The sequence below is a fragment of the Chelonoidis abingdonii genome, chromosome 11, assembly GCF_003597395.2.
Source record: "Chelonoidis abingdonii isolate Lonesome George chromosome 11, CheloAbing_2.0, whole genome shotgun sequence".
In the NCBI taxonomy this organism is placed as follows: Eukaryota; Metazoa; Chordata; order Testudines; family Testudinidae; genus Chelonoidis; species Chelonoidis abingdonii.
In genome coordinates, this window is record NC_133779.1 from 14,952,202 (window position 1) to 14,977,908 (window position 25,707).

Consider the following 25,707-nt stretch of genomic DNA (forward strand, 5'->3'; position numbering starts at 1 on the left):
GGAATGTGGGGGGACAGCCGAGGTGTTTGAGAAATGGGGGGGGGATGGCGGGAGGTGTGGTGGGATGACAGAAGTGGGGGACAGCGCAGGTGTGGGAGGAACGTGGGGGGACAGCGGAAGGTGGGAGGTTGGGGGTTGGTGTGAAGTGCGTGAGGAATGTCGGGGGGACAGCAGAGGTATGAGGGGTCGCTGGGGGGTGCAGGGGTTGGCAGGAGGTGGGAGGGGCTGCGTCGGTTGTATATGAAGAGAACGTGTGTGTGGGGCGCATGGGAGCCGTGCCGGTTGTGCCCGGCTGTGGGCTTTGGGTATGTTGGCACGTGCACGGCGGGATCCGGGGAGGCTCAGCAGGGACGCAATGTGTGTTGCCTGAGACCCAGCTCTCCCTGCCCCTCGCAGGGCCAGGGGGCCTGTAGCCCCCGGAGACCAGAACCCGCCAGCCGGGCCAATCCTCCCACCCCATGCTCAGCACCCACTCCCCATCGGAGTCCACGGCACATCCTCCCCTCTGGGGCTGGGCCATGTCGCTCCTCCGCCCCATAGCCCAGTTCTGGAGAACTCCCGGCCTGATGCCGAGGGGCACCCAGGGCTGGGCCATGTCGCTCCTCCGCCCTGTGGCCCGGTTCTGGAGAACTCCCAGCCCGATGCCGAGGGGCACCCAGGTCTGGGCCGTGTCGCTCCTCCACCCCTTGGCCTGGTTCTGGAGAACTCCCAGCACAATGCCGAGGGGCTGGTTCTGGAGAACTCCCGGCCCGATGCCGACAGGCATCCAGGGCTGGGCCATGTTGCTCCTCCGCCCCATGGCCTGGTTCTGGAGAACTCCTGGCACGATGCTGAGGGGCCGGTTCTTCAGCCCCCGGGTGTCTTGTTTTGCATTTTTTTTAATAGAAAAAAAAATAAAACCGTGTCTTCTATTTTTAGAACCGCGACTGTTTTGCCCAGTCGCGTCACACGCACTAAGGGTTAAGCCATAGGCTCTGACTGGAATGCCCAGCCTCGGCTTGTGAAGCGCCCTCCCCACTCCTGATCGGCGCTGACTCCGGCCCCGTCTCCTTTGCTGGCCAGCAGGTACGGTGGTGCCTCCCGGGAAGTTCTGTGCGATCGGACGGGCGCGTCGGCCCCCCGGCTCCCACGCTCAGGGTGTGACCGGCCTTGCAGCTGGCCTAGGGCTTGCTTGGTGGCCACCTGGCTCTCGTTGCTCCTCAGGAGTCCCTATGGCATGGGAGCTCCCCCGGCTCGGCAGAACGAGGCGCACGGTGTCAGCACCAGCTGTGCATGTGGGCAGGGGGGCCTGGGTCCTGAGCCCTGGGGAACGGCTGTATAAACGGCCCATAACGAGGGTCATCGCTGAGCGGCTTGTTACTGCTCGTTCACCCTCTGCCATTCATGGTCTGTTAGGCACTTGGCAGCGTGCAAGTGGTGAGCTTGTGTGTCTCAATAGTCATTTGCTAGTCACTCCTCCCTGTCCTCCGTTCACTGCTCACTGTTCACTATTAGTTATTTGCTATTCACTGTTCACAGTCCCCATTCACTCCTCACCATTCACTATTAGTTATTTGCTATTCACTGTTCACTATCCCCATTCACTCCTCACCGTTCACTATTAGTCATTTTCTGTTCAATATCCCCATTCACTAGTGTCTGCTCATTATTAGTTATCTACTATTCACTATCCCCACTCACTGCTCACTATTCACTATTAGTTATTTGCTATTCACTGTCCCCATTCATTACTCGCCGTTCGCTATCAGTTATTTGCTATTCACTGTTCACAGTCCCCATTCACTCCTCACCGTTCACTATTAGTCATTTTCTGTTCACTATCCCCATTCACTACTGTCTGCTCATTATTAGTTATTTACTATTCACTATCCCCACTCACTGCTCACTATTCACTATTAGTTATTTGCTATTCACTCCTCCCTATGCCCATTCCCTGCCCACCATTCACTATTAGTATTTGCTATTCGTTGTTCGCTGTCCCCATTCCCTGCCCACCATTCACTGTTAGTTATTTGCTGTTAACCATCCACATTCACTACTCGCTGCTCACTATTAGCTATTTGCTATTCACCATTCACACTCCCCATTCATTGCTCACCGTTTCACTCTTCACTGTTCATTGCCTGCTCTGCAGTTTGCACTCTTTGGTATCGCTCACTATTCTTTATTCACTATTCGGCCCTCGTGTTTCACTGTTCGATAGACATTATTTCCTGTTCACGGTGTAGCTCGCTCTCTGCCTTGCACTGTTCTTCTTTCTCCTGTCACCGTTTCTCATTAAGCCCCTCTCGTTCCCCGTCTGCTGTGCTTTGCACACCATTCACTCTTCATCGCTCACTCTTCCCTGTGTCTTCGGGCTAGTTCTCATTCCTTTGCTGCTCTTGGCTCCTTGGCTGCCAGCCGCTACTCGCCAGCGGCCGTTGGCTCCTCCTCACCTGCCCGGCCATTTCGAGAAAGGCCCAGGAAGCCAGCGGGCAGCCAATCCCACGCACCACGAGATCAGCCCACTGGGGAGCCCCACCGTGGGCAACAGGGGCAGAGTGTGCTGTGACCAATCACTTGGGCTCCTGTAGCTCAAACCCAGGGAAATCAGGGCCAAACCCAGGGGAACAGGAGGGGCCTTAGCAGCAGGTCGTTCCAATAACCAGCTGCTGAGGACGGGGAACCCATTTCCCCTGCCGCACGTTGACTCGTCTTCGGCCAGCAGAGGCTGCGGTTCCTGGTGTACCCCGAACATGCCATCTGTGGACAAAAAGGGGAGCGCTGCCCCCTGCCCCGCTTCTCGCAGCACAGCGCCCCCTGCTGAGCCCCCGCCCCGCTTCCTGCAGCACAGCATCTCCTGCTGAGCCCCTGCCCTGCTCCCCACAGCACAGCACCCGCCACTCACCTCATAAGCACCCTCTGTGATCCCCACCGCTGCCCTCCCTGCAGCCAGCGCCCCCCTTACTGAGCCCCCACCCCACAAGCCCAGCCCCCCTTACGAAGCCCCCACCCTGCTCCTGCAAGCCACAGCAAACCCCCTGCTGACTCCTGGCCTGCTCATCCTCTGCTGCGCCGCAGCACAGCATATCTTCCTCTGAGCCCCTTGCCCTGCCCCCACAGCACAGCACCCCCCAGTCCACTCATAGCACCTCTGCTTATCCCCACCCGCCCCTGCAGCCCAGCACCCCTGCTGAGCCCTTGGCCCTGCTCCTGCAGCCAGCGCCCCCTACTGAGCCCCCAATCTGCTCCCCGCATGCACAGTGCCCACTGCCCCCGATAGTACCCCTGCTGAGCAACCCCCACCCTGGCTCCCGCAACACAGCACCCCACTCCACATTATAGGCACCCTCTGCTGCATCCCCCACCCTGCTCCTTGGCAGGCCCCAGCACCCCCTGCTGACTCCTGGGCCCTGCTCCTCGCAGCCACGCCCGTCTGCTGAGCCTTCCTGCCCACAGCCCAGGGGCCCCCTACTGAGCCCTTCACCGCTGCCCCATAGCACAGTGCCCCATCCCCACTGCCCACAATAAGCACCCTCTGCTGAGCCCCCATCCTGCCCCCGCCAGCACAGCACCCCCTGCTGACCCCCAGCCCTGCCCCGCAACATAGTGCCCCTCGCCCCACTCCCCACAATAATACGCATTTTTGCTGAGCTCCCCACCCTGCTCCCCGCGCACAGCACCTCCTGCGATGCCCCCGCACCATTCACCCACAGTATTAGCCACCCTTCTGCTGAGCCCATGCCCCGCTCCCCACAGCCAGCCACTCCCCTGCTGGGAGCCCTGGCCCCACCTGCCGGCAACACAGGCACCCCCACCCCACTCATTAAGCACCACTCATGCTGAGCCACCCACCCTGCTCCCTGCAGCCCAGCACCCCTGCTCCGCCCCCTGCCCTGCTCCCCGCAGCACAGCGCCCCTCTCCCCACTCCCCACAGTATAGCACCCCCTGCTGAGCCCCCACCCTGCTCTCCACAGCACAGCGCCCCCTGCTGAGCCCCTACCCTACGCAAACAGGACCCTTTGCCCCAGATCCCTCAGCGCAGTGGCCCCCACTCCCTGCTCCCTGCAGCATGGCGCCACCTAGCACCACATTGGGTATCGGGGCCTGCACAGACTGCCTGGGAGAGCGTCCCTAGTGAGCAAGGGCCCATGTACCCTGGTACCCTGTTCCTCTCTTGTCCCCCCCAAACACACACCCATGGGCCCATCTAGCTCAGTATCGCCACCCCCTGCCAGCCCCTCCAGATCAGACCCGTTGGTCCATCTAGCCCATCTCTGACTCCAGCTGATCCCACCTCCGGCAGTGGGCGCAACCTGCTGCCTCAGAGGTGGGTACAAGGACCCCCCTAGTGAGCAGCTGGGAGAAGCCTTCCAAACCCCAGTGCGGCAGGCAGAGTTGGAGATGGCGGGGTCACCCTTCTGGCTCTGAACTCCCCTGGCCTGGCAAGGGGGTTCACATGCCTTTAGGTCACCGTCTGCGACCGCCTACCCCGGCAGCATCGGGTGGGAGCCCCATCCGGCTGCAAAAACGACGCAGCCCTGGATCGCACAGAACTCGGAAGCGCCAGAACCAAATCAGGTTAATTTAAATGGAATTTCAACACACAAAAAACCCCACCCTAATAATGAATAATAATCAAAGTAATTAACTACGACTCAATGAATCAGGGGACCACGCCAGAGGGTGCGGCAAATCTCGAAGGACTCTGGCTTAACCCATAGACCAGTGACTTCATATGATTTAAGGAAGAAATGAAGTTGTTATAAAGTACCCAGGAATTGCTGTAATTTTGGGTTTTGAATAACTGATGTTTCCTGCTGCTGGTTATGATCCTCCCATCGCTGTTACTCACGACAACGTGCAGACGCGGCCCCTCTAGGCGGCGGGTCGGGGCTGGTTATATAGGGACCCCTCACCTGCCGCTGGATGTGGCCATCTGGAGTGGGGCAGGGAGCTGGGTATACGGGGACCCCTAGCTTGGTGCGGGACGTGTCCCCTCTGGGGTGGGGGTGGGGTGGGAGCTGGTTATACAGGGGACCCTACCCAGCGCGGAGATGTGGCTCCTCTGGCATGGGAACGGGACTGGTTATCTGGGGACCTCTCGCCTGGCGCTGGATGTGGCCTCTCTGGGCAGGATGTGGAGGCTGGGTACCCTTGGGACCCTTGCCTGGCACTGGGATGCAGCCCTCTGGGTAGACGTGGAGGCTGGGTACCTGGGGACCCTCCTTGGAGCTGGGATGCGGCCCTCTGGGTAGAGCAGGGGCTGGGTACCCAGGAACCCCTCGCCAGCAGCACTGGGATGCGGAACCTTCTGGGGTTGGAGCGCAGGGGGCTCGGTACCAGGAACCCCTCGCCTGGACTGGGTATGCGGCCCCTCTGGGGCATGATGTGAGGCTGGGTACTGGGGACCCCTCGCCAGGCGCTGGGATGCGGCCCCTCTGGGGTAGAGCATGGGGGCTGGGTACCCAGGAACCCCTCGCCAGGCACTGGGATGCGGTACCTCTGGGGTGGAGCGCAGGGGCTCGGTACCAAGGAACCCCTCGCCTGGCACTGGAATGCGGCCCCTCTGGGGCATGATGTGGAGGCTGGGTACCTGGGGACCCCTCGCCAGGCGCTGGGATGCGGCCCCTCTGGGGCATGATGTGGAGGCTGGGTACCCGGGGATCCCCGCCTGGCGCAGGACAGCAGCAATTCTCCACAGGCCCGGCCTGGCAGGATGGATCTGCCCAGCAGGGGATGTGGCCAGGCCTCATGACTGTGGCGCTGCCAGCTGGGCACCTGAGGGCGTTTTATGGGGCACCCCGAATACCAGGCCTTTGGCTTTATTATGCTGAGAGAAGGGAACAAGGGCGCCCCCAGCCCCGCCCTGGGGCATCAGGCACCCCCTCCCTAGCCCTCTCTGGGGCGCTATAGGGCTCATGACACACACTGAGCCTCTGGGGTGACTGGGGGGAGGCAGGGAAGGGGTCACAGGTCTGCTCTCCTCTAGAATTTGCCCCCAGGCCTGGCTGAGGTGGAGTGTGGTCATTCCTTTAAGTTAGGGTGACCCTAATTCTACCCTGCCCACATTCCCAATTCCATGAGCTGATTGGCTGATGTTATATTTGAATATTATATAAATATTTATAAGTCTATGCTATGTACGGAGAGTTCGCTCCTTCAGCTCTGATTGGCTGCTTGCGCTGCCATTTTCAAAAAAGATAAAGGGAAGTCCCGCCCCCTAATCTCAATTTTTTTAAAAGGTCGCGCCCCTGGGTGGGAAGTGGATCGTGTCTGGTCCTCCCACTTCCGCGCAAGCTTCTCCGCTCCCATTGGCTCTGGTGGCCGTCAATCCGGCATTTCAAATCGCTGTCCCGCCCTTCTCTGCGACCGTTAGGGGTAAACAATCCTGTGCTCTCTCTTCCCCCCTCCCTCCTGCCTCTCAAACCGCCGCCTCCACGAGTTCATATTCAAATCCCGCCAATCGGGCGGCTGGCCCCGCCCCTCTCCCCCTTTCCCATTGGCTCCTGCCCGTCGCGGACATTCGTTGTCAACGTCCTCCCGGGGAAGGCAGGGGAGGGGGTTCAAACCCCGCCGTTCCACCGGGCCTGATTGGGCGGCCGGGATTCGAAAGGGCGTGGTCGGCCCGGGCCAAAGGCTATAAAGTCCCCTGCTGGGCCCTAGCCCAGCTCCAGTGAGGGTGGGAGGCGATTGGAGAGAAGCCAAGAGGGGGAATCCCTGTAAGGGGGGCAGCCCAGATTTGGTGGGGGGCAGGTAGAGGGAAAGGGGAGAGTTTGGTTGGCACAGGTGGGGAGGGGGGGGCCTGGGAGGAGACCCTGCCTCTCCCCACCCCACAAAGTGAAGGGGTGAGTTCTATAGGGCTGGGGGGGGTAACCCCCAGATTTAGGGGGTTCCCTGCCTGTGCAAGGGGCATCTGGTCTCTGCCAACCTCAGGCCAGACCCACCGCCATGGTGAGTGGTTCTTGCTCCCTTGATCTCTGCTTTCCCCAGGCACCCACCAGGTTATGGGGCAGCAATTTTTTGGAGGTGGTTGATCTGCATTTTGTGGGGGGTGGGTGCTTGAGTCCCCTTCATGGGGTGGGGCTGCAAACATGGGCTTATGGGGCAGGCAGCTCCATTATCGATAAGAACAGCAGGTTGGGTTGGAGTTTTACTAGAGTCTGAGTGCAATTTGGGGTAGGGTGCACAAGGCATGGAAATTGGGTGGGTCCCATTAGCTCTTTAAGGTTGAAATAAAGGGCCTGCCCTTGGGGGGGCAACTGCATTCAGGGAGTCATTAGCCAAAAGCAATGGCTGTGTTTAGAAATAACGGGCCACAATTTGCTTAAGATCCAATGGGCACATTTGGTGTGTTAGGAAGAAGAGAACAAACAGGCTATTTAATGGGGTGAGATTGGGGCACCTGGTTCTTTAAAAGCTGTAGCCGGTGCTTGTCTAAAAGGAAATATTTTAATAGGCCATAAACTTGGGGTGGAAGTTGATTTTTTTTATGTGCCTTGTTTATTAAACAGCTGCTTTTTAAAAATTTAGGAGACAGTCGGTGCCAATATTAGGGAGGTGAAAGGTGACTGCATGTTTTTATGGGTTATCGATAAAGGCTGCCTTTTAAAACAAAGTATATAGATTTAATCAGGTCTGACAATCATCAGAGGTGGGTCCAATTTTTGCTGCCTCCCTTATTATCGATAATACTAAAAGCAGCTCCTAAGCTCTATAGAGTTTTTTAAATCTCTGGGTAACCTGACAACCACGTGGCCTTTCAAAATATCTTCTCTGTTGGGTGCCGCTGTGGGAACAAGAAATGGTGTTCTAATTTGCTTAGCTCTGTGTTGCATGCTGTTTGTAAGGAGGATCTGAACGCGTGGCAGGTATGTACGGATCTCTGTGCGTCTTGTCTGACGGGTGATGGTTCGTCCCTGGAAAGGACTGGACAAAAAGCAATCTGCATGTATGAATTTCTTCTACATGAGTCCAGTGGCTTTCCAGACTTACCCCTTTTTTAGGACAGCGAGAGATCTACATGGATGATTTTCTTATACAGGCCTTGCATGATCCTGGTGACTTGTCCTTGTAACCTTTGAGTGTAAAATTATCATTATTTTCATGATGGGTGTTTAAGGGGGGTGGGAAAAGCTGAGGGACAAAAAGTTACTAGCTAGTGGATTTGGATGCTGATCTTGCATGGTTTAAGAATACCTGGTAGAAAAAGCTTTTGGTGGCTGGCTGGCATGTGCCATGGGTCCGGCTGTCAAACTCTAGGGCAGGTATGAAGGGCCTTACACCTCCCTGGGTGCCAAGGATGCTCTTATTTCCTGCTCTTCAAATCATCTGCTTATTAACGTTTAGATCTTCCCCAGCCCATGTTTCACCCCCCAGATCTTGTTGCCAGCAAAGGCCGGGACTTTTCAGAAGCATGTAGTTGTTTTTGGATGCCTGATTTGATTTGATTTTTACCTCCCCACAGGAAAACCAAGAGCCCCCTTTTTGGGAGGGGTGGGGGGGCTCGAACCAGGCACCGCCCCATGGCTGGCCACTTTGGAAAAGCCGCGGCCTAATTTTGAACAGGCCTCCAGTGTGAAACTGGCCCACGGAGAGTTGCTGTTACTAAAAGGGTTTAGGGGTGGCTGCCGCGTCATTTCTTCCCAGGGCATAGCCCTGCGGAGCAGCTGCAGCGTGCGTTGTAAAATGTGCCTGTGCAGCACTGCAGAGCCCCGGGGAGGAACTGTCTGCACCGGGGAATAATGGCTTAGCCCGGGCGGACAGTCCCAGGCTGGCTTGGAGGAGGGCTTGGTTAGTATATTTGTTGGGTAGCTTCATCTCTGGATCCTCTCGGTCACCTGCCACATACTGCGGAGCAAAGCTCTTTGAGGGATCCCCCTGTGTTTTCTCGGCAGCAAGGCCTAGCGCCTGCCCACGGGGTGTCCATCTGCTTTGCAGGGTTAACCAGGGATGCAGGCTGGGTGAGCTGATGGCTTGCAGAGCATTGTGGGCCGGGGACGGGGGGCGGGAATCTGCCTTAGGAAAGTCCTGTTTACAGGCCTGGCCTGCTTTGACCACACACTCGTCCTTTAGCCGGAGCTTCCTGGCTTTGTAGCTCCTTTGTATTTATCTTTCAGAGGCTGGATCAAGGAGGCAGCTTCTACCCAGTCTGCTGCTGCCTCCTATCCCAGGATGCTCTTGCTGCTGGCTTCTTAGCTCCTCTCTTTGGAGGCTGAGGCCATGTCCCAGGCTGGTTGTAAGGGGTGGGGGATGTAAAACTGATTTGGTTTGAGATTAGGGGCAGGGAGGGTGCTCAGGGGTCCCCTTGAGCTGCTCTGGGGCACTGAGCCTGTAGTGTGTCTCTGGCCCTCGTGTGCTAATCCAGGAGTGCCTGCGAGTCATCCCCATCAGAGGTCTGCTGAGCTGTCCTCTCTGGCATGCCGTGAGTTAGTGGGTCTCAATCGGCATTACCTCTGAGGTACCAAAAAACCAGGACCTTGGGGGTGACCCTGACGGCCAGCTGAGCACCCTTAAAGATTTCCCAGGGCAGCTGGATCTGCGGCTCCTGGCCTGCGGTGCGTGGTCAGCAGACCCTGCTGTCTCTTCTGTGACGATGTGTCTGATCTGGGATAGCCGTTCGCCGAGGCTAAATCTGCACCTTCCCCCAGATGTGGGATTTGCAGGGGCTCTGGGGCTGGCTGTAGCCTCTCCTGAGGCTCGTCCCAGCACGTGAAGCATCCTAACAGCAGAGACCTGGAAGGGGCTGAAACCAAAATTCACTTCCCCTGAGCACTCCCAGCATCTTCAGAAACCGGGCTTGTCCTTCGAAAACTGGGCCTCGCTTGAGGAATGCAAGTAACAGGGCCTCCCACCCCTCAAAAATCTTATATAGGGTCCTGTGTCCCTGGCAGAGTGGGGACTTCATCCTTGTTAATATGCCTAACAAGAATTGGGGTGGGAGGAGGGCATCTTTGGATCTGTCTCGAGCTGGTCAATATCTTTGAAGGCCCCCTGCCAACATTTAGCTGCTACAGGGCTTAACGGGGAGGAGAGGCCTGCAGATTCAGGAAGATGCTGCTGCTTGATAGTGTGGGTGTGACAAGCTGAACTGAACCCCCCTAGAGAGTCTTTCTCTTGGGTAGAGTTGGGGTGGGGGAATTTTGCTCTGCCACTTCTGGGGATGAATCCTGGGCATCAGGTTCCAACTGATCCCCATGGACCAGCTCTTTGAGTAGCCTTGGTAAAGCCAATCTGTGTCCCAGGTGGTGCGTGCTGGCTTGTGGGGAGATCTCAAGACAGGATTTGAGGGAGGAAGGAAATCAGTGAGTGGCTGAAGCTGATGGGCAGCCTCTCCTTTTAATCTCTCTCTGGGTTTCATCTTCACTAGAGCCACTTGCTGCCTCTTGCCTGGTCCCGTGACTCTGTGTGAACGGTGCAGGGGGCTGCTTTTCCTGAGCTCCCCTCGGCTTTCTGGGCATGCACGGTTCTGGAGTCCATTGGGCACATCTGTCCAAGCGTAACTGCTGGGCCCCGCTGGAGGGGGTGGGCAGAGGGTGACACCCCCACCCCCCCGTAGCAGGTTATCACTTGGTCTGTGACGCGCTCATGTCCCTCTCTCTTGCAGAACTCGAACGTGGAAAACCTGCCGCCCCATGTCATCCGGCTGGTCTACAAGGAGGTTTCCACTCTGACGTCAGACCCGCCGGAGGGCATCAAGGTCTTCCCCAATGAGGAGGACATCACGGACGTCCAGGTCACCATCGAAGGGCCCGGTGAGACTGGGGTGTGGCTGGCTGTGTGGGGGCTTGGCTAGTGGCTGCAAGGGGGCGTGGCTTTACTCTGGGGCTTCCCCCCTTGCTAGCTGCCACCTCCCCCACTGTGTTTAATCGTTCTGCTCTTGCCTGAGGCTGGAGGAGTCCACCTCTGCCTGAAGAGGGCGCTGTGATCCCTGCTCTGACCCCAGTGTGGCGCTGGGGCTGCTGTGCTGGGGGCTCAGTGGGGGGGCGCTGTGCTGTAGGGAGCCTGGGGGGCCTCAGAGCGTGCGCACACCTGTCCCCGGCTGCCTCCCCCGGCACAGACAGGGCCTTCCTGGGGCACGGGGGTCATTCATTAAGGTCCCACCCAAGCCATGACTTGCTGTCATCTTCCCCTGCCGCCCGGCACCCCCTAGCCTCATGGGGCTGTTCTGGGGCTGATCCCCTCCCAGGGCGAGTTGGAAGTGGGGACGTACCCTGTGGAGGTGCGGGGGGCTGGCGCGTGGGAGTGGATCCCTTCTCACCCGCTCTGCTCCCTTGGCAGAGGGGACACCCTATGCCGGGGGCGTCTTCCGCATGAAGCTCATCCTGGGCAAGGATTTCCCGGCCGCGCCACCCAAGGGCTACTTCCTCACCAAGATCTTCCACCCCAACGTGGGCGCCAATGGCGAGATCTGCGTCAATGTCCTCAAGAAAGACTGGAAAGCAGAGCTGGGCATTAAGCATGTGCTTCTGGTAAGCAGCGGGCCCAGCAGGGGGCGCTCTCCCTTGGCAGCCAAGGATGGCCCCAGGGTGGCACTAGGGGGCACTGTGCTGCAGGGCCGGAGCCCAGCAGGGGGTGCTCTCCCCAGGCAGGCAGGGCTGGCCCCAGGGTGGCACTAGGGGGTGCTGTGCTGCAGGGCAGGGGCCCAGCAGGGGGCGCTCTCCCCAGGCAGGCAGGGCTGGCACTAGGGGGTGCTGGGCTCTAGGAGTTGATCTTTCAGATGAGGGGAAAACCCCAGGCTCTGGGTACAAGGTCATCAAAGGGGAGCTGCAGGGGTCACCAAGCCCAGTATTTGCTACGGCTGTTGAAGCAGCCTCTAGGGTGGGACAAGGGGGGCTGGGTACACGGGGACCCCTTGCCTGGAGCTGAGACATGGCCCCTCTGGCGTGGGACGCAGGGGCTGGGTATACGGGGACCCCTCACCCAGTACTGAGATGTGACTGCTCCTGGGAGGGGCTGGGGAGTTGGTTATACTGGGGCCCCTCACTCAGCACAGCAACCCCAGGTCAGGGCAGCGCAGAATCCTGTCTCTGAAGCTGCAGGGAACTTTGGAGGGCACAAGTTGATCACCCTACAGGCTGCCCCCACCCTCTTCTCCCCCAAAGATCTGATACCCCAGGACAGGTTTCCATCAGCACAGCACCCCCTAGTGTCTGGTGCGAGCTGCCCCAGCTGTCTGTCCCCAGAAGGGATTGGCCAGTAGTGACAGAGCAGTGCCGATCGGGTTAAATGTCCTGCTGCCTGGCCAGGAGTTTTCCTAGCTAGGATGATGGGAAGCTTTAAAACTTTAAAGGGACCCTCTGTTTCAAATGCTGCACGAGCTCACTCCATCCCCCAGGGCGATCCCTCCAGTCTCCTGCGTTTCAGGGTCTCTCATGGTCCCCCTCCCTCACGTCAGGGGCTCTGGGTGTCCCCATTCCCCCTGTGCTCTTCTCTCCCCACCCCAATCCTTTTCTTTCTGCCTGGGTGATGGCTCCAGCTTCCCCCCAGGGCGACGGGCAGAGCTGAGAGAGAGGTGACTCCGTGTGTCCCCCGTTTTCCCCCTTCCCATAGTCTAGCTTCCCCCCAAATCAGTTCGCTTCCAGCTTGTTAGACGTCCCATCTCCCCGCCCGTGGAGTCACATCCACCATGTTATCTGAGCACCTCAATATAGTTCTCTGCAGCTGGGATGGTGGCAGAATGCTTCTGTCTGGGGGGATGGGAATAACCCATCTGGTGGCGTGGCTGCATCCACGCTCTGGGGTTGGGCTGATGTAGCTCTGCCGGTAGTCTCTGCGGCATAGACACACCTTTAGTCTGTGCCTCAGTTTCCCCGTGTACAACGGGGATAGCTGCCTTGCCCTACCTCTTGGGGGATGGGGGGGCCATTGGGAGGATAAATTCAAAGGCGGTGATGGCCAGATGAACCCCTGAAATAGTCTGGTCATAAGAAACAGCTGTGGTTAAACTCTGCCTCATAGGAGGCCGGATCCAGCGCCTAGCACTCTGCTTGGAGCGAGCCAGGTTCTGTTCCTTGTGCTGCCTGTTGTCGCGTCCTGTGGCCAGGCCTCGGTTTCCCCAGCTAGGGCTCCAGCAACAGGCCCGCCTCTACCCAGGAGAACGACAGCTCTGGGGGTTTCTCAGTGAGCCCTTCAGTCTGGTGCCCGGTTGGGAGACGGCAGCCAGGATCTGTGTACAACCCAGAGTCAGAAAGCCAGGCAGGGCCCAGGAATCCTGGCTTTTTGGAGCAGCTGTGAGTCAGATCTCCTGTGGGGGGGGGGGGGGGTGCGGGGCCAGGCTGCCCTGTGCTGTGGGTATTCCCAGCCCCCCAGGGGCCATACGGGGTGGATCGGGGCCAGGCTGCCCTGTGCTGTGGGTATTCCCAGCCCCCCAGGGGCCATACGGGGTGGATCGGGGCCAGGCTGCCCTGTGCTGTGGGTATTCCCAGCCCCCCAGGGGCCATACGGGGTGGATCGGGGCCAGGCTGCCCTGTGCTGTGGGTATTCCCAGCCCCCCAGGGGCCATACGGGGTGGATCGGGGCCAGGCTGCCCTGTGCTGTGGGTATTCCCAGCCCCCCAGGGGCCATACGGGGTGGATCGGGGCCAGGCTGCCCTGTGCTGTGGGTATTCCCAGCCCCCCAGGGGCCATACGGGGTGGATCGGGGCCAGGCTGCCCTGTGCTGTGGGTATTCCCAGCCCCCCAGGGGCCATACGGGGTGGATCGGGGCCAGGCTGCCCTGTGCTGTGGGTATTCCCAGCCCCCCAGGGGCCATACGGGGTGGATCGGGGCCAGGCTGCCCTGTGCTGTGGGTATTCCCAGCCCCCCAGGGGCCATACGGGGTGGATCGGGGCCAGGCTACCCTGTGCTGTGGGTATTGTCTGCTCCCCAGTGGCCTACTAGGATGGGCTGTGTCCTTGACCATCCCTGAGGGTCTCCCCCCTCCTGGGTTCCATTAGCGCTGGCATGTGGCTGGGCCCCCAGGACGTGTGGAGCTCGGTCGGAGGTGGGAACGTGGGCCAGGCGCAGCGGAGGGCAAACAACCCAAAATCCCCTCCTGGTGGCTCCGTCCTCCTTCGCTGTCGCGTTCTGTGACTGCCACAGTTCCCCCCCAGAGGGGTCGCATCTCAGCACTGGGACGGGGGCAGGGGGATGGGCACTGCAGCAGCACTGTGTCCAGCTCGACAGGAGAGAGCTCGGGACTCCTCCCCAGGCTGCGCCCTGCACCTCAGATCTGGGAGGCCGCTGCGGGGTCAGGTGTTCACTGCCACTGCTTCCTAAAGGAAGGGCCAGAGTCCGCCTGCTGTGGGGCGCTGAGTGGCTGGCATGAGTGTCCCTGCTGAGGGGGGAGGAGGGAGGCACTGGTGGGAGGGGGAAATGGGGGGCACTGCTGGGGGATGGGGGGCCCTGGCGTGGTGAGAGGAGGGGAATGGGGGGCAGTGCTGGGAGGAGGGGAATGGGGGGCCCTGGCGTGGGAGGAAGAGAACGGAGGGCCCTGCTGGGCGCTGGGGGGCCCTGATGTGGCGATGAGGGAAACAGGGGACACTGCTGGGGGATGGGGGGCCCTGGTGTGGTGACAAGGGAAATGGGCACTGCTGGGGGCGGGGGGACCCTGGCATGGTGGGAGGAGGGGAATGGGGGGCACTGCTGGGGGATCAGGGGCCCTGGTGTGACGGGAGGAGGGGAACAGGGGGCACTGCTGGGGGATCAGGGGCCCCGATGTGGAAGGAGGGGAACTGGGGGCACTGCTGGGGATGGGGGGGGCCCTGGTGTGGCAGGAGGAGGGGAACATGGGGCACAGTGGAAAGGGATGGGGGATGGTTCACAAGGTGTCCTGGAAATAGAGGGGGCTGGGCAGGTGGCCTCCAGGGGATTGAGGGGGACAAGGCCATGGTGTGGCCCTTTGGAAGTACGAAAGGAGCAGACCCTTTTCGGTCTATATCATCTCCATGGGGCGGGGATTGTGCACATGTACAGCCCCTAGCGCAGCAGGGCCTGGCCTTAGATCTGCCCACCCTGGGCTGGCTGCCAGCGTCAACCTGCTGCCCCTCACCCACCCATCTGGGCACCTTCTCTACACAATCCACAGCGGCAGCAGAGTTCGTCGGGGCAGCATGGCATTTCCGGCATTCCTGCGGGTTTTGGCGTCCCCTTTTCGGGGGGGGGGGGGGGTGGCGGGGAGAGCGGGGCCCTGGAGAGGGAAGGCCAGGCAGCCTCGCCTCAAGCTGCACCCACTGCATTTGCCGCGTCTTTCCTGGAAGCCAGGGCCGAGGCCGGATCCTGTTAACTGCGTGTTCCTTCCCCAGCTCCTGCCCCCCAGCGCTCCCCACAGAAACTGGGTCTCTAGCCGCAGCTGGGACCCTTAACCAGGAAGCGAAACTGACCAGAAGGTCAGCGGCAACTGACAAGAAATTGCCGTGTTGATTTTTGCCTGCCTCGATTCTTGGGGTGCTGCAGGGGCACCCCAGATCTCTAGGCACCTGGAAAGGCATGTGGCAGTGTGGAGGTTTGGTTCCTGTCTGGCCGTGGTGGGTGCTTGCGGGGACACCAGCCTTGTAATAAGCGAGACAAGCAGGGCCGCCTGCCCTGCCAGCAGAAGGGGCTGGAGTGCAGGGAGCCCCGTGGCCCTTCGGCTTGTCGCATGAAGCTGTGGGGAACCCCCCGCTTGGCGTAACCCCATCCCCCCTATGCCCCCCCCGCAGACCATCAAGTGCTTGCTGATCCACCCCAACCCTGAGTCAGCGCTGAATGAGGAAGCGGGGCGCCTCCTGCTGGAGAACTACGAGGAGTACGCGGCCCGGGCCCGCCTGCTGACGGAGATCCATGCCCAGCCCTCCAGCCTGCGGGGGGCCAGCAAGGACCCCAGCGACCCCTGCTCCTCTGCCGCCGCCCTGGCCGCCGGGGGCGAGGGCCCCGTGGCCAAGAAACACGCTGGTGACAGGGACAAGAAACAGCTGGCGAAGAAGAAGACGGACAAAAAGCGGGCGCTGCGGCGGCTCTAGGGCTGCCCGAGGGCCTGGCTCGAACCATGGACTGGGGGGGCGGGGGGGGGGGGGTCCAGGCAGGGTTCTAATAAAACTGTCCCTTTTCCCAGCTTTTTGTTAAGGCGCTTTGGTATTTTACTCTTTTTTCAATCTTAAGTTATTTAAGTTATAAAAAAAATCTATTAAAGGACTTTGTTTTCTACCCAAGGGTTAATTTATTCCTTTGTCACTGGGCCACCCTTGGTCCTCAGTGCCCCCCCCGACACCCCCTTTTGGAAGGGGGAGGGGGCTGGCAGTGCCTGGCTCCAGATCTGTGTTACAGGGGCTTGCCAGAGAATATGTGAATCCAGCCACCAGGGGCAGAAATGCCCTGTATGTAGAGAGAAGGGTCTGAATCCAGGTGACCCAACGTAGCAGTCCTGGCTCCCAGCCCCCCTGCTCTAACCACTAGTCCCCACTCCCCTCCCAGAGCTGTGGGCGGCCCCCTTTCAGCCTCAGAAGCTTGGGCCCTTTCAGGGCCGTGCTGGCTGCCTGCCAAAAAGGCTGCTGGAGGTCGGAGCTTTGGTGCAATCCTGCTCGCTTTAGCTGTTACATGGCAGGGCTGGGGTCCTGCTTCTCCCAACACCTAAGATATCGACCTCCAAGCACCCAGTGCCAACTTCCTCCAGCCAGCTCCCCCCAAGCGGCTCTGCAGGGGAGGCTGGGGTGTCTACAGAGGACACACAGGAATGTTAATCCCAATTAAAGATGGGAATGTAAAGTGGGTTCATTAAACTTCTTTGTGGATGTTTATTCTGAAGTGACCTTAATTTGGTTTAGTTAAATTCCCATTGGCAATGAATTCGGATTAAACCAATCTACTGCAGCGCTGAGTCAGAGCATCCAGCTAGGGGTCAAATGCAGAGTAACTTGTTGAATTTAAATGGGCAGGGGGAGGAACTGTCCTGTCTGTGCCTTAGCAGATCTGTGTGGGATTCGGCACTCCAGCTGGCTGGTAAAAGCAGGGGCTATGCAGAGCTGTGAGCTATGTGTATCTCCTGCCCTGCCGCAGATGGGACAATGTCACGGGCCATAACTGCTTTGAATCCAGAAGCATAAGGCCGGCCTCAAAACCAGCTGGAGACAAAGCAGGCTGCTCCCAATGGTGGCGACGGGTCCCCTCATCCCACTGTGGGCTGGGCAGGTGGGCTGCAGCCCATTAAACCAGAACAGCAAATGCCATGCACAGTGGTGTTGGTTCCCCTTGATCCTGACCCTGCTATCCTGCCATGGGTCCCCCCACAGCTCTGCTGGTGCCCCTCACTCCCAACCCACAGCCCCTCCATTTAATAGCCCTTGGCTCCTGTGATTTAGCTTCTGCTCAGTGTTGCTGTGAGCCTGAGCCTGGTCTTTCAGCCTCCTGAGGCGTGTCCCAGGCCCTCCTGCCCTGTCCCAGGCCCTGGCAATCCCCTGGGCAAGATGCCCCAGCCACTGCCCTGCGTGCTCAGCAGAGGGCCCCCTGAACTCCAGCCACTCAAATGTGTCCCCAGTTGCTACCAGCCAGCAGGTGCTGGGCTAGCAGGGGGCTGTGGGTCGGGAGTGAGGGGCACTAGCAGGGCTGGGGGGAGCCCAGGGCCGGGCTAGCAGGGGCTGTGGGTCAGGAGTGAGGGGCACTAGCAGGGCTGGCGGGAGCCCAGGGGCTGCTGGTCGGGAGTGAGGGCACTGGCAGAGCTGGGGGGAGCCCAGGGCCAGGCTAGCAGGGGGCTGTGGGTCAGGAGTGAGGGAAACCGGCAGGGCTGGGGAGGCAGGGGGGCTGCAGGTTGGGAGTGAGGGGTACTGGCAGGCCCAGGGCCCCTCACTCCCAACCCACAGCTCCCTGCTAGCGCAGCCCTGCACACACACACCCCCAGCTCTGCAGGGGTGGGGTGGGTGACTGACCCCACAGTGCCAGGGCAGGGACCCTGGGAACAGGAAAGGTCCTTTGTAAACAGGGCTGGAGCTGCAGGCTGGAAGGCCCATGGACCCCCGCCCTCCCCCCCAGTCCTGGGAGAGAGGCAGCCAAGATGTTAACCCCTGCTCTGCCGGAGCCAGAGGCTCCCGGACTCCTGGGTTCTGCTGAATCAGGGCTGGGATCCACCCCCTGCCCCTTCCAAATCTCCTGTGTCCTTGGGGGGTGGCGAGGGGGGAGCACAGGGGCTTTGCCCTGCTGGGGATTTGGGTTTGGGAGCTGCCCCCTGCCCATGGCTCTGCCCCAAGAGGGTGGGCTGGGTGGGTCCCAGCCAGTAATTCATACATGTCTTTTTTGGGGGGGTCTCTAATACCTGACTCCTGGGTGCATCCCCAGCAGGAGGCCCCAGATCTGCTCCACTCCCTCAATGCCCCCCCCCCCCAATCTCCTCAGAGACCCTCCTCTAGTGCGACTGGGCGGGGGGGGGCGTCTCAGAGTCCAGGGCTCGGGCTGCAGAGAGTGGGATGGAACCCTGAAATTTAACTGAGACCCAGCAAACTCGTTTCACACATGAGGTGGGGGGCGCAAATTGCCATCTGTGTTGCCTGGGGCTGATGGGGGCCGGCGCCCCTAGAGAGCCAGGCCTCCAAATGTCCCCAGGGGCTGCGGCCAGCAACCTGGTGGGTTCCTGACACAATTGTCCCCCTGCATGAGCTTGAGGCCTGTTGGGGCTGGGTGGGGGATCAGGCCATAAAGTCATGGAGGGGTCACCGGTTGTCATGGAGGAGGGGGCTGTGGGGGCAGGGGCGGCAGGGGTTTGGAGGAGAGGGGGCTGTGGGTGAGTCAGTGCAGGGGGTATTTGGCAGAGAGCGGGGGCTGTGGGGGTCTGGCAGGGCAGGGGGTGGTTTGGCAGGAGAGGGCTGGTGGGGGCAGGGGAGGGCGGGGGGTGTTTGGGGGCAGAGGGGGGTCATTGGGGGAGGGGAGGGCAGGGCAAGGGGTGTTTGGGGGGAGGGCGGGCTGTGGGCAAGGAGGGGAGGGCGGGGGTGTTTGGAAGGAGAGGGGCTGGTGGAGGAGGGTAGGGAAGAGGGTGTTTTGGGAGAAGGGGCTGTGGGGAAGGGCGCAGAGGGGGTGGTTCTTTAGGAGGAAGGGGGCTGTGGAGGAGGGCATGCCAAGGAAGGGGTGTTTGGCGAGAGGGGGTGGGGGGAAAGGAGGGCAGGGCAGGGGTGTTTTGGGAGGAGGGGGCGGTGGGGGAGGGCAGGCAGGGGTGTTGGGAGAGGGGGCTGTGGGTCAGGGAGGCAGGGCGGGGGGGTTATGTATGTATGTTTGCAGTGGGGAGAGAGATCCATTCTCCACGGCGCTGCCCCCACCCCCATGCTTCCTCTAATCTCAGCCCCCCCCAGCCCCCGTGCGGGATGCAGATAAGCCGGGGGGCGCCGGGCACGGCCCGGGCACAAGGCTGCGAACAATGCGCTGACCCGGCCGGAGCCCAGCCTGGGGCTGATAAGCTCTGGCTGTTTACACTGAGATGGCAACAACCGGGCGGGCGGCTCCCACCCGGCCTGGCACGACACAGGGCCCCGGTGCCCCAGAGCAGCCCGAGGGGGCGCTGCGCTCAGGGACTGTGGAGGGGGGGATCCCCATATAACCAGCCCCCTCGCCATGCCCCAGAGGGGGCCGCATCCTGGCGCCAGGTCCCCGTATAACCGGCCCCCGCTCCCTACCCCAGAGGAGGCCGCAGCGCCTGATCTACCCAGCTCCAAAGCGCTACCCTCCTCAGAAACCTTTATAACTAACCCAGCCCCCGAGCAGGGACCGAGACCTCCCCTACCTGGACCCCATCCGCTTTCTGAGCTCCGTGCTGGCCCTTTAAATCACCGCCCGCCCACCAGCAGCAGGGAGGAGACGGGATCAGGGTGAGATATTTTTGTGTCCAGCCGGTGGAACTCCTGGCTGAAGGATTCTCAGCAAGGGCAGGAGCTCAGTATTCAGGTGAATTATTCCATAATCACTCATGGAGGCGGGGTGTCTCATGCCATTCCTCCACAGCAGCAGATGCCGGTGGCTGCCGGAGGGGGGATGCCACGCTAGATGGGCCCATTGGCGTGTAGTTTCATGCAGCAAGAGGGCTGCAACTGAAGTCTGAGGCAGGGCTGGAGGCTGTGATGTCTGTATGCAGGGGAGTTGGGCGAGGGAGTGTTGGGTTTAAAGGTGAATCCCCCGTGACCTGCAGTACAGGGGCAATGACACACAACATAGGGCAGGTCCCATGCAGCAGGAGGTAGGATGGCTCAGCCAGGGGACTCTGGGTGGTGGCAGAACCCGGCCCGAATACCCATGCTGGCCCGAATCGGACTCAGGATGGAAGCAGAACCTGGACTGGAGCTCCACGCTGGCCCGGATCAGACTCGGGATGGAAGCAGAACCCGGAATGGAACCCAACGCCAGCCCAGATTGGAATCAGGATGGAGGCAGCACCCAGACTGGTGCCCCATGCCGGCCTGGATCGGAATCGGGATAGAGGTGAAACCCGGATTGGAGCTCTGCGCCGGCCTGGATCGGAGTCGAGATGGTGGCAGAACCCAGACTGGAGCCCTGTGCCAGCCCGGATCGGAGTTGGGATGGAGGCAGAACCCAGACTGTAGCCCCGTGCCAGTCCGGATCGGAGTCGAGATGGAGGCAGAACCCAGACTGGAGCCCCGTGCCGGCCCAGATCGGAGTCGGGATGGAGGCAGAACCCGGACTGGAGCCCCGCGCTGGCCCAGATCGGAGTTGGGATGGAGGCGGAACGCGGACTGGAGCCCAAACCCGGACTAGAGCCCCTCGCTGTCCCGGATCGGAGTCGGGATGGAGGAAGAACCCAGACTGGAGCCCCATGCCGGCCCAGATCAGAATCGAGATGGAGGCAGAACCTGGACTGGAACCCTACGCCTGCCCAGATCAGAATTGGGATGGAGGCAGAACCCAGACTGGGGCCCCGCGTGGCGCGGATTGGAATCAGGATGGAGGCAGAACCCGGACTGGAGCCCTGCACCAGCCCAGATCGGAGTCGGGATGGAGCCTGAACCCAGACTAGAGCCCCACATCGGCCTGGATCGGACTCTCACACCACCGCCTTCTTCTGCTGCTGGTCCCCCACCAGCAAGGTGAAGCTGCCGCGTCTCCAGCCCCTGATCTTGCGGCCCCGGCAGCGGTAGCCCAGGTAGCTCCCGGCCAGGCCCAGCACCCCGGCACCGAGCAGGGACAGCCCTAGCAACCCCAGCACCAAGCCCTGGGCATCCCGGGCGTAGGCCAGAGCCGTCACCGCCACCCCGATCAGCGCCGCCACCACGCTGAAGGGCAGGAGGCAGCTGTGGCAGGCGCCTTCCACGCCGCCCGTAGCTGTGCTCACCAGACGTGGGTCCGGGCACAGCTGGATCTGGACCTCTTCCGTGTTCATGTTCACTATCACATGGTCGGACGGTGCCAGGGGGGCAGACATGGCAGGTGGGGGAGGGTGAGGGCGAGCTCCTATCTGGGGAGAGAGAAGCGGAGGGAGACAGGGGTTGGGGTTATGGGAACCGAGTTACAAACCCAGACGCCTGCCCAAAGACCTTACAATAACATTGCTCCCCCTCCGCCCCGCCGCAAGGCACCAAAAGGCGGCTTGTGCCTTTAAATAAAAAATTGGCTTGGAGGACCCTACAAAAACATCCCCTCCCCTCAAGCAGAGTGTATCGTGGCCCTGCGGCATAGCACAAAAGAGCCTGTACCTTTAAATCCAGAATCCTGGCTTATGACCCTACAATAAATATTCCCCTGGCATAGAACACCCCGACCACACCCCCGATCTGGGGGGCAGGGATTAGCCACAGTGCAGGGCGCCCCAGCCATCCCCCAGTCTGGGAGTGGGAGGAAGGTGCGTGTGGGTCAGAAGGCCCCTGGCAAAGCGAGCATGGCAGAGCGGCTATGGGGCAGCCAGTTTCTGAGGCAGGCGCCGGAGACCTGTGAGGCCCGTCGGGGAGGCAATGGCAGGGGAACCAGGCCCAGGGAGTCCTGCAAAGCTGGCTCTAGAAGCCCCGAGGGGAAGCGTTGGGGCAGACGGGGCAGTGGGGGGGGCACCTGTCTTGGGGGGCATGGATATGAGCCGGAGTGCGGTTGCGCTGCATTCCAGCTGGGGGGCAGGGCAGGGCCGGGCTGGATGGCTAGCTGTTCGGTGCGCTCCAGATGTGCAGGGGGCCCCAGTTGGGGGGCAGGGTGGGGCCGGGGCGGCAGGACAGTTGTGCAGTGCGCTCCAGATGTGCAGGGGGTCCCAGCTGGGGGGCAGGGTGGGGCCGGGGCGGCAGGCCAGCTGTGCAGTGCACTCTAGGTGCGCAGGACAGCCCAGCCGGGGGGCAGGGTTGGGGGCAGAGCGCCATTCCAGATCTGCTGGGCGTGGCAGATGTGAGGCAGGTGCAGCCTGATGTCCCAGCCGTGGGGCGCAGGCCAGATACCAGGCGAGGGCCCCCCAATGGGCTCCTCTCCCTGCTGCCCCCGATTTCTCCTTTACCCTCCAGCATCCAGCCCCTTACTGCCCACCCCGAATGCTGCCAGGCTCTGCCCCAGGCCCCCATGGGGCAGGGGGGTCGCACGTCCTTTCCTCACCTTACCTCACAGCTGCCTGGGGCCACAGCCTTTTGAGCGCTTGGGTTCTCCGCTTCTTTTTCTTCTTTCACGTTCCCTCCGTCCTCCTTACCCCGCCCTCTGCACCCTGCTCCAACCCTTTGCACCTTCTTTCTGTTTCTCTGCTCTTTCTTTCTCTCTCTCTGTCCCCGTCCCAGGCTCCGTCTCTCCCTTATCTGCCTGGCAGGAGTGCAATAAATTTGTTTTCTTTTTAATATAACCTGCCAAGAACCCTGCCCCCCGTCCCTACCCCCGCCTCTTGGCAAGTGGCGTCTCGACTCGGCAGATGAAATGATAAGGAGCCAATTAGCCAGTTCCTCTGCTGAGCGGTCAGCGCCACATGGGGACTGGGTCGCGCCCACCCGGCTCCCCCCTTCCCATCGGCTACAGACACAGAGCAGGGACCAGCCCCTCCAGCAGGGGGCGGCAGGGACACACACACACACACACACACACTACAAGCACACAGAGTATGCACATATACACAACTTCCTTATAAACACAACCCCACCACCAGCCATACACACAACTTCCCTCCACAATGTCTATACACACATACAATTTATCCCCCCACACAGAATTCCCAGACACCCCTCACTATACACACACCAGGACATATCCCCTCCAGCAGGGGGCTGCAGGGACAGAGGGACACACACAGCACTGCTTCACAAATACACAGTGACAGCACATGTGACCCAGCTGCACGCATGTGACCAGCCCCTTCACCGCCACCCACTACTATCCCAAACCCACACACCCCACACGTGTCAACACACTAGAGAGGGGTGCAGCTGGTGTGGGAATCGGGGCTGCTGCTGTGTCTCATGGGAGTTGTAGTTCTGTGTCCCTAATGTCCCCATTCCTGCCATAGGCCCCATTCTCTCAGCTGGACTCCATCTCCCATGATGCACCACGGCTTCCTCAAATGGTTCAGCTACTGCAATGCCTCATGGGAGTTGTAGTTCAGTGACCCTGATATCTCCATTTTCCCCTATGGGCAGCTCCCCAGTGGGAGTCCATCTCCCATGATGCACTGTGGCCTCCTCCCTTGGCTCAGCTGCTGCAATGCCTCATGGGAGTTGTAGTTCTGTGGTTCTAACATCCCCATTCCTGCCATAGGCCCCATTCCATCAGCTGGACTCCCTCTCCCATGATGCACTGCAGCCTCCATCATGAGAAGGGTGGATTTTCCATCACCTGGGATCTTCACAGCAGAACTAGATGTCGTTCTAAGAGAGCCTCTCTAGCTCAGCCATCAGCTATGGGCTGGAAGCAGCCATCAGACTGAAAAGCTCTGGCCTGGGTTACAAGAAGACAGAACAGCCAGACTGGGTCAGACCTGAGACCTGTCTACCCTGGTATCCTGGCACCAACAGTGGCCAGCACTGGATGCCTCAGAGGACTCTAGGAACCCTGCAGAGGTAGATCTGGGGCAAGTGGTTAGAGAATGGGATGGACTGGGAGCCAGGATGCCTGGGTTCTATCCCCGGCTCTGGGAGGGAAGTGGGGATGAATGGTTAGAGCAGGAGGGCTGAGAGCCAAGATGCCTGGGTTCTATCCCCGGCTCTGGGAGGGAAGTGGGGATGAGTGGTTAGAGCAGGAGGGCTGAGAGCCAAGATGCCTGGGTTCTATCCCCAGCTCTGGGAGGGAAGTGGGGATGAGTGGTTAGAGCAGGAGGGCTAGGAGCCAGGATGCCTGGGTTCTATCCCCAGCTCTGGGAGGGAAGTAGGGACAAGTGGTTAGTGCAGGAGGGCTGGGAGCCAGGATGCCTGGGTTCTATCCCCGGCTCTGGGAGGGAAGTGGGGATGAATGGTTAGAGCAGGAGGGCTGAGAGCCAAGATGCCTGGGTTCTATCCCCGGCTCTGGGAGGGAAGTGGGGATGAATGGTTAGAGCAGGAGGGCTGAGAGCCAAGATGCCTGGGTTCTATCCCCGGCTCTGGGAGGGAAGTGGGGATGAATGGTTAGAGCAGGAGGGCTAAGAGCCAGGATGCCTGGGTTCTATCCCCAGCTCTGGGAGGGGAGTGGGGTCTAGTGGTTAGATCAGGGGGGTGCTGGGAGCCAGGAGTCATCTCTCTACCTGCTCCTATACAAACCCCTCTATCTACCCCCAGCCACCCCATCTATCTATCTTCGTACACACTCAGCATCTCTTTATCTAGCTAAAGTTACAAAAACCCTCCTGTGTTTTTAAAGAGCAAATTGTAGTGGGAATCAAAGTCAGGACTCCTGGGTTCTATCCTGGCTCTGGGAGGGAAGTGGGGTCTAGTGGTTAGACCAGGCTGGCTGGGAACAGGACTCCTGGGTTCTCTCCTCAGCTCTGGGAGAGTGTGACAGAATCCACGGGGTACAAGCTGGAACTGGAGTACCGCTTGTGCCTCCTTAATTCTCCAGCCTGGGCTGTCTCTCCCAATGCTTTGCTAGTGACCCCCAGCAAACCCCTCCAGGTGCTGTGATCGCTCAGCACAACAGCATGTGGAGCCCCACACCCATGAATGCTCCCAGAGCCACTCACAAATCACACTGTGAAAGGCCCCAGCCAAATCCCCCCGGCTCCCAGCCTGCACCCAGGGCTGTGCCATCCTGCCCGGGTCAGAAGCCTGGCCAGGCGGCCCCTCCCTCACTGTGGAGAGGACAATGCGCCTGCCTTTGTAACCGGAGCTGAGATTCCCCCAAGCACTTCACCCAAAACACACGGCGTTAGGGGAAATAGAAAACAGGTATTAACAACAGAAAGCTGATTTTAACTGGTTATAAGTGGTCGGCACAGCAAGTCAGAGATAGTTACCAAAGAAAATGAAAGCTCTGTGCCCAGGCGAAATCTTTAACCTTCCTACACTAGGCAGCGATTTGATTGAGCAATTCTCTCAGCCCGCTGGATGTTACAGTTCTTAATACACAGGCCTCTCCCTTAAGCAGGGGGGCTGGGAGCCAGGACTCCTGGGCTCTCCGAGGGGACTGGGGTGGATAGAGGGGTTTTTATGGGGATGGATTGATAGATAGATAGATAGATTAGATAGAGGGGATGGCTGGGAATAGATAGATAGAGGGGATGGCTGGGGATAGATAGATAGAGGGGGTGGATAGAGGGGGGTGGATTGGGATAGATAGATTAGATGGGGTGTTGAGGTAGATAGAGGGGTTTGTATGGGGATGGATAGATAGAGGGGGTGGCTGGGGATAGATAGATAGAGGGGGGGG

At 60.1% G+C, this 25,707-nt stretch overlaps 2 protein-coding genes across 2 annotated transcripts; one reads left to right on the forward strand and one right to left on the reverse strand.

The window, feature by feature from the left end:
* Positions 1-6,521: 6,521 nt before the first annotated feature.
* On the forward strand, positions 6,522-16,143 carry UBE2S (ubiquitin conjugating enzyme E2 S). The gene is made up of 4 exons (XM_032793028.2): positions 6,522-6,934; positions 10,587-10,734; positions 11,261-11,451; positions 15,660-16,143. The coding sequence occupies exons 1-4, from the start codon at positions 6,932-6,934 to the stop codon at positions 15,957-15,959; spliced, it is 642 nt and encodes a 213-aa protein (XP_032648919.1). The 5' UTR covers positions 6,522-6,931; the 3' UTR covers positions 15,960-16,143.
* Positions 16,144-19,199: 3,056 nt separating this feature from the next.
* LOC116832336 (transmembrane protein 100-like) lies at positions 19,200-22,746 on the reverse strand. The gene is made up of 2 exons (XM_075070760.1): positions 22,494-22,746; positions 19,200-21,379 (listed from the first exon to the last, which is right to left on the reverse strand). Exon 2 carries the CDS (start codon positions 21,344-21,346, stop codon positions 20,969-20,971), a length of 378 nt encoding a protein of 125 aa, XP_074926861.1. The 5' UTR covers positions 21,347-21,379; positions 22,494-22,746; the 3' UTR covers positions 19,200-20,968.
* Between the last annotated feature and the right edge of the window lie 2,961 nt (positions 22,747-25,707).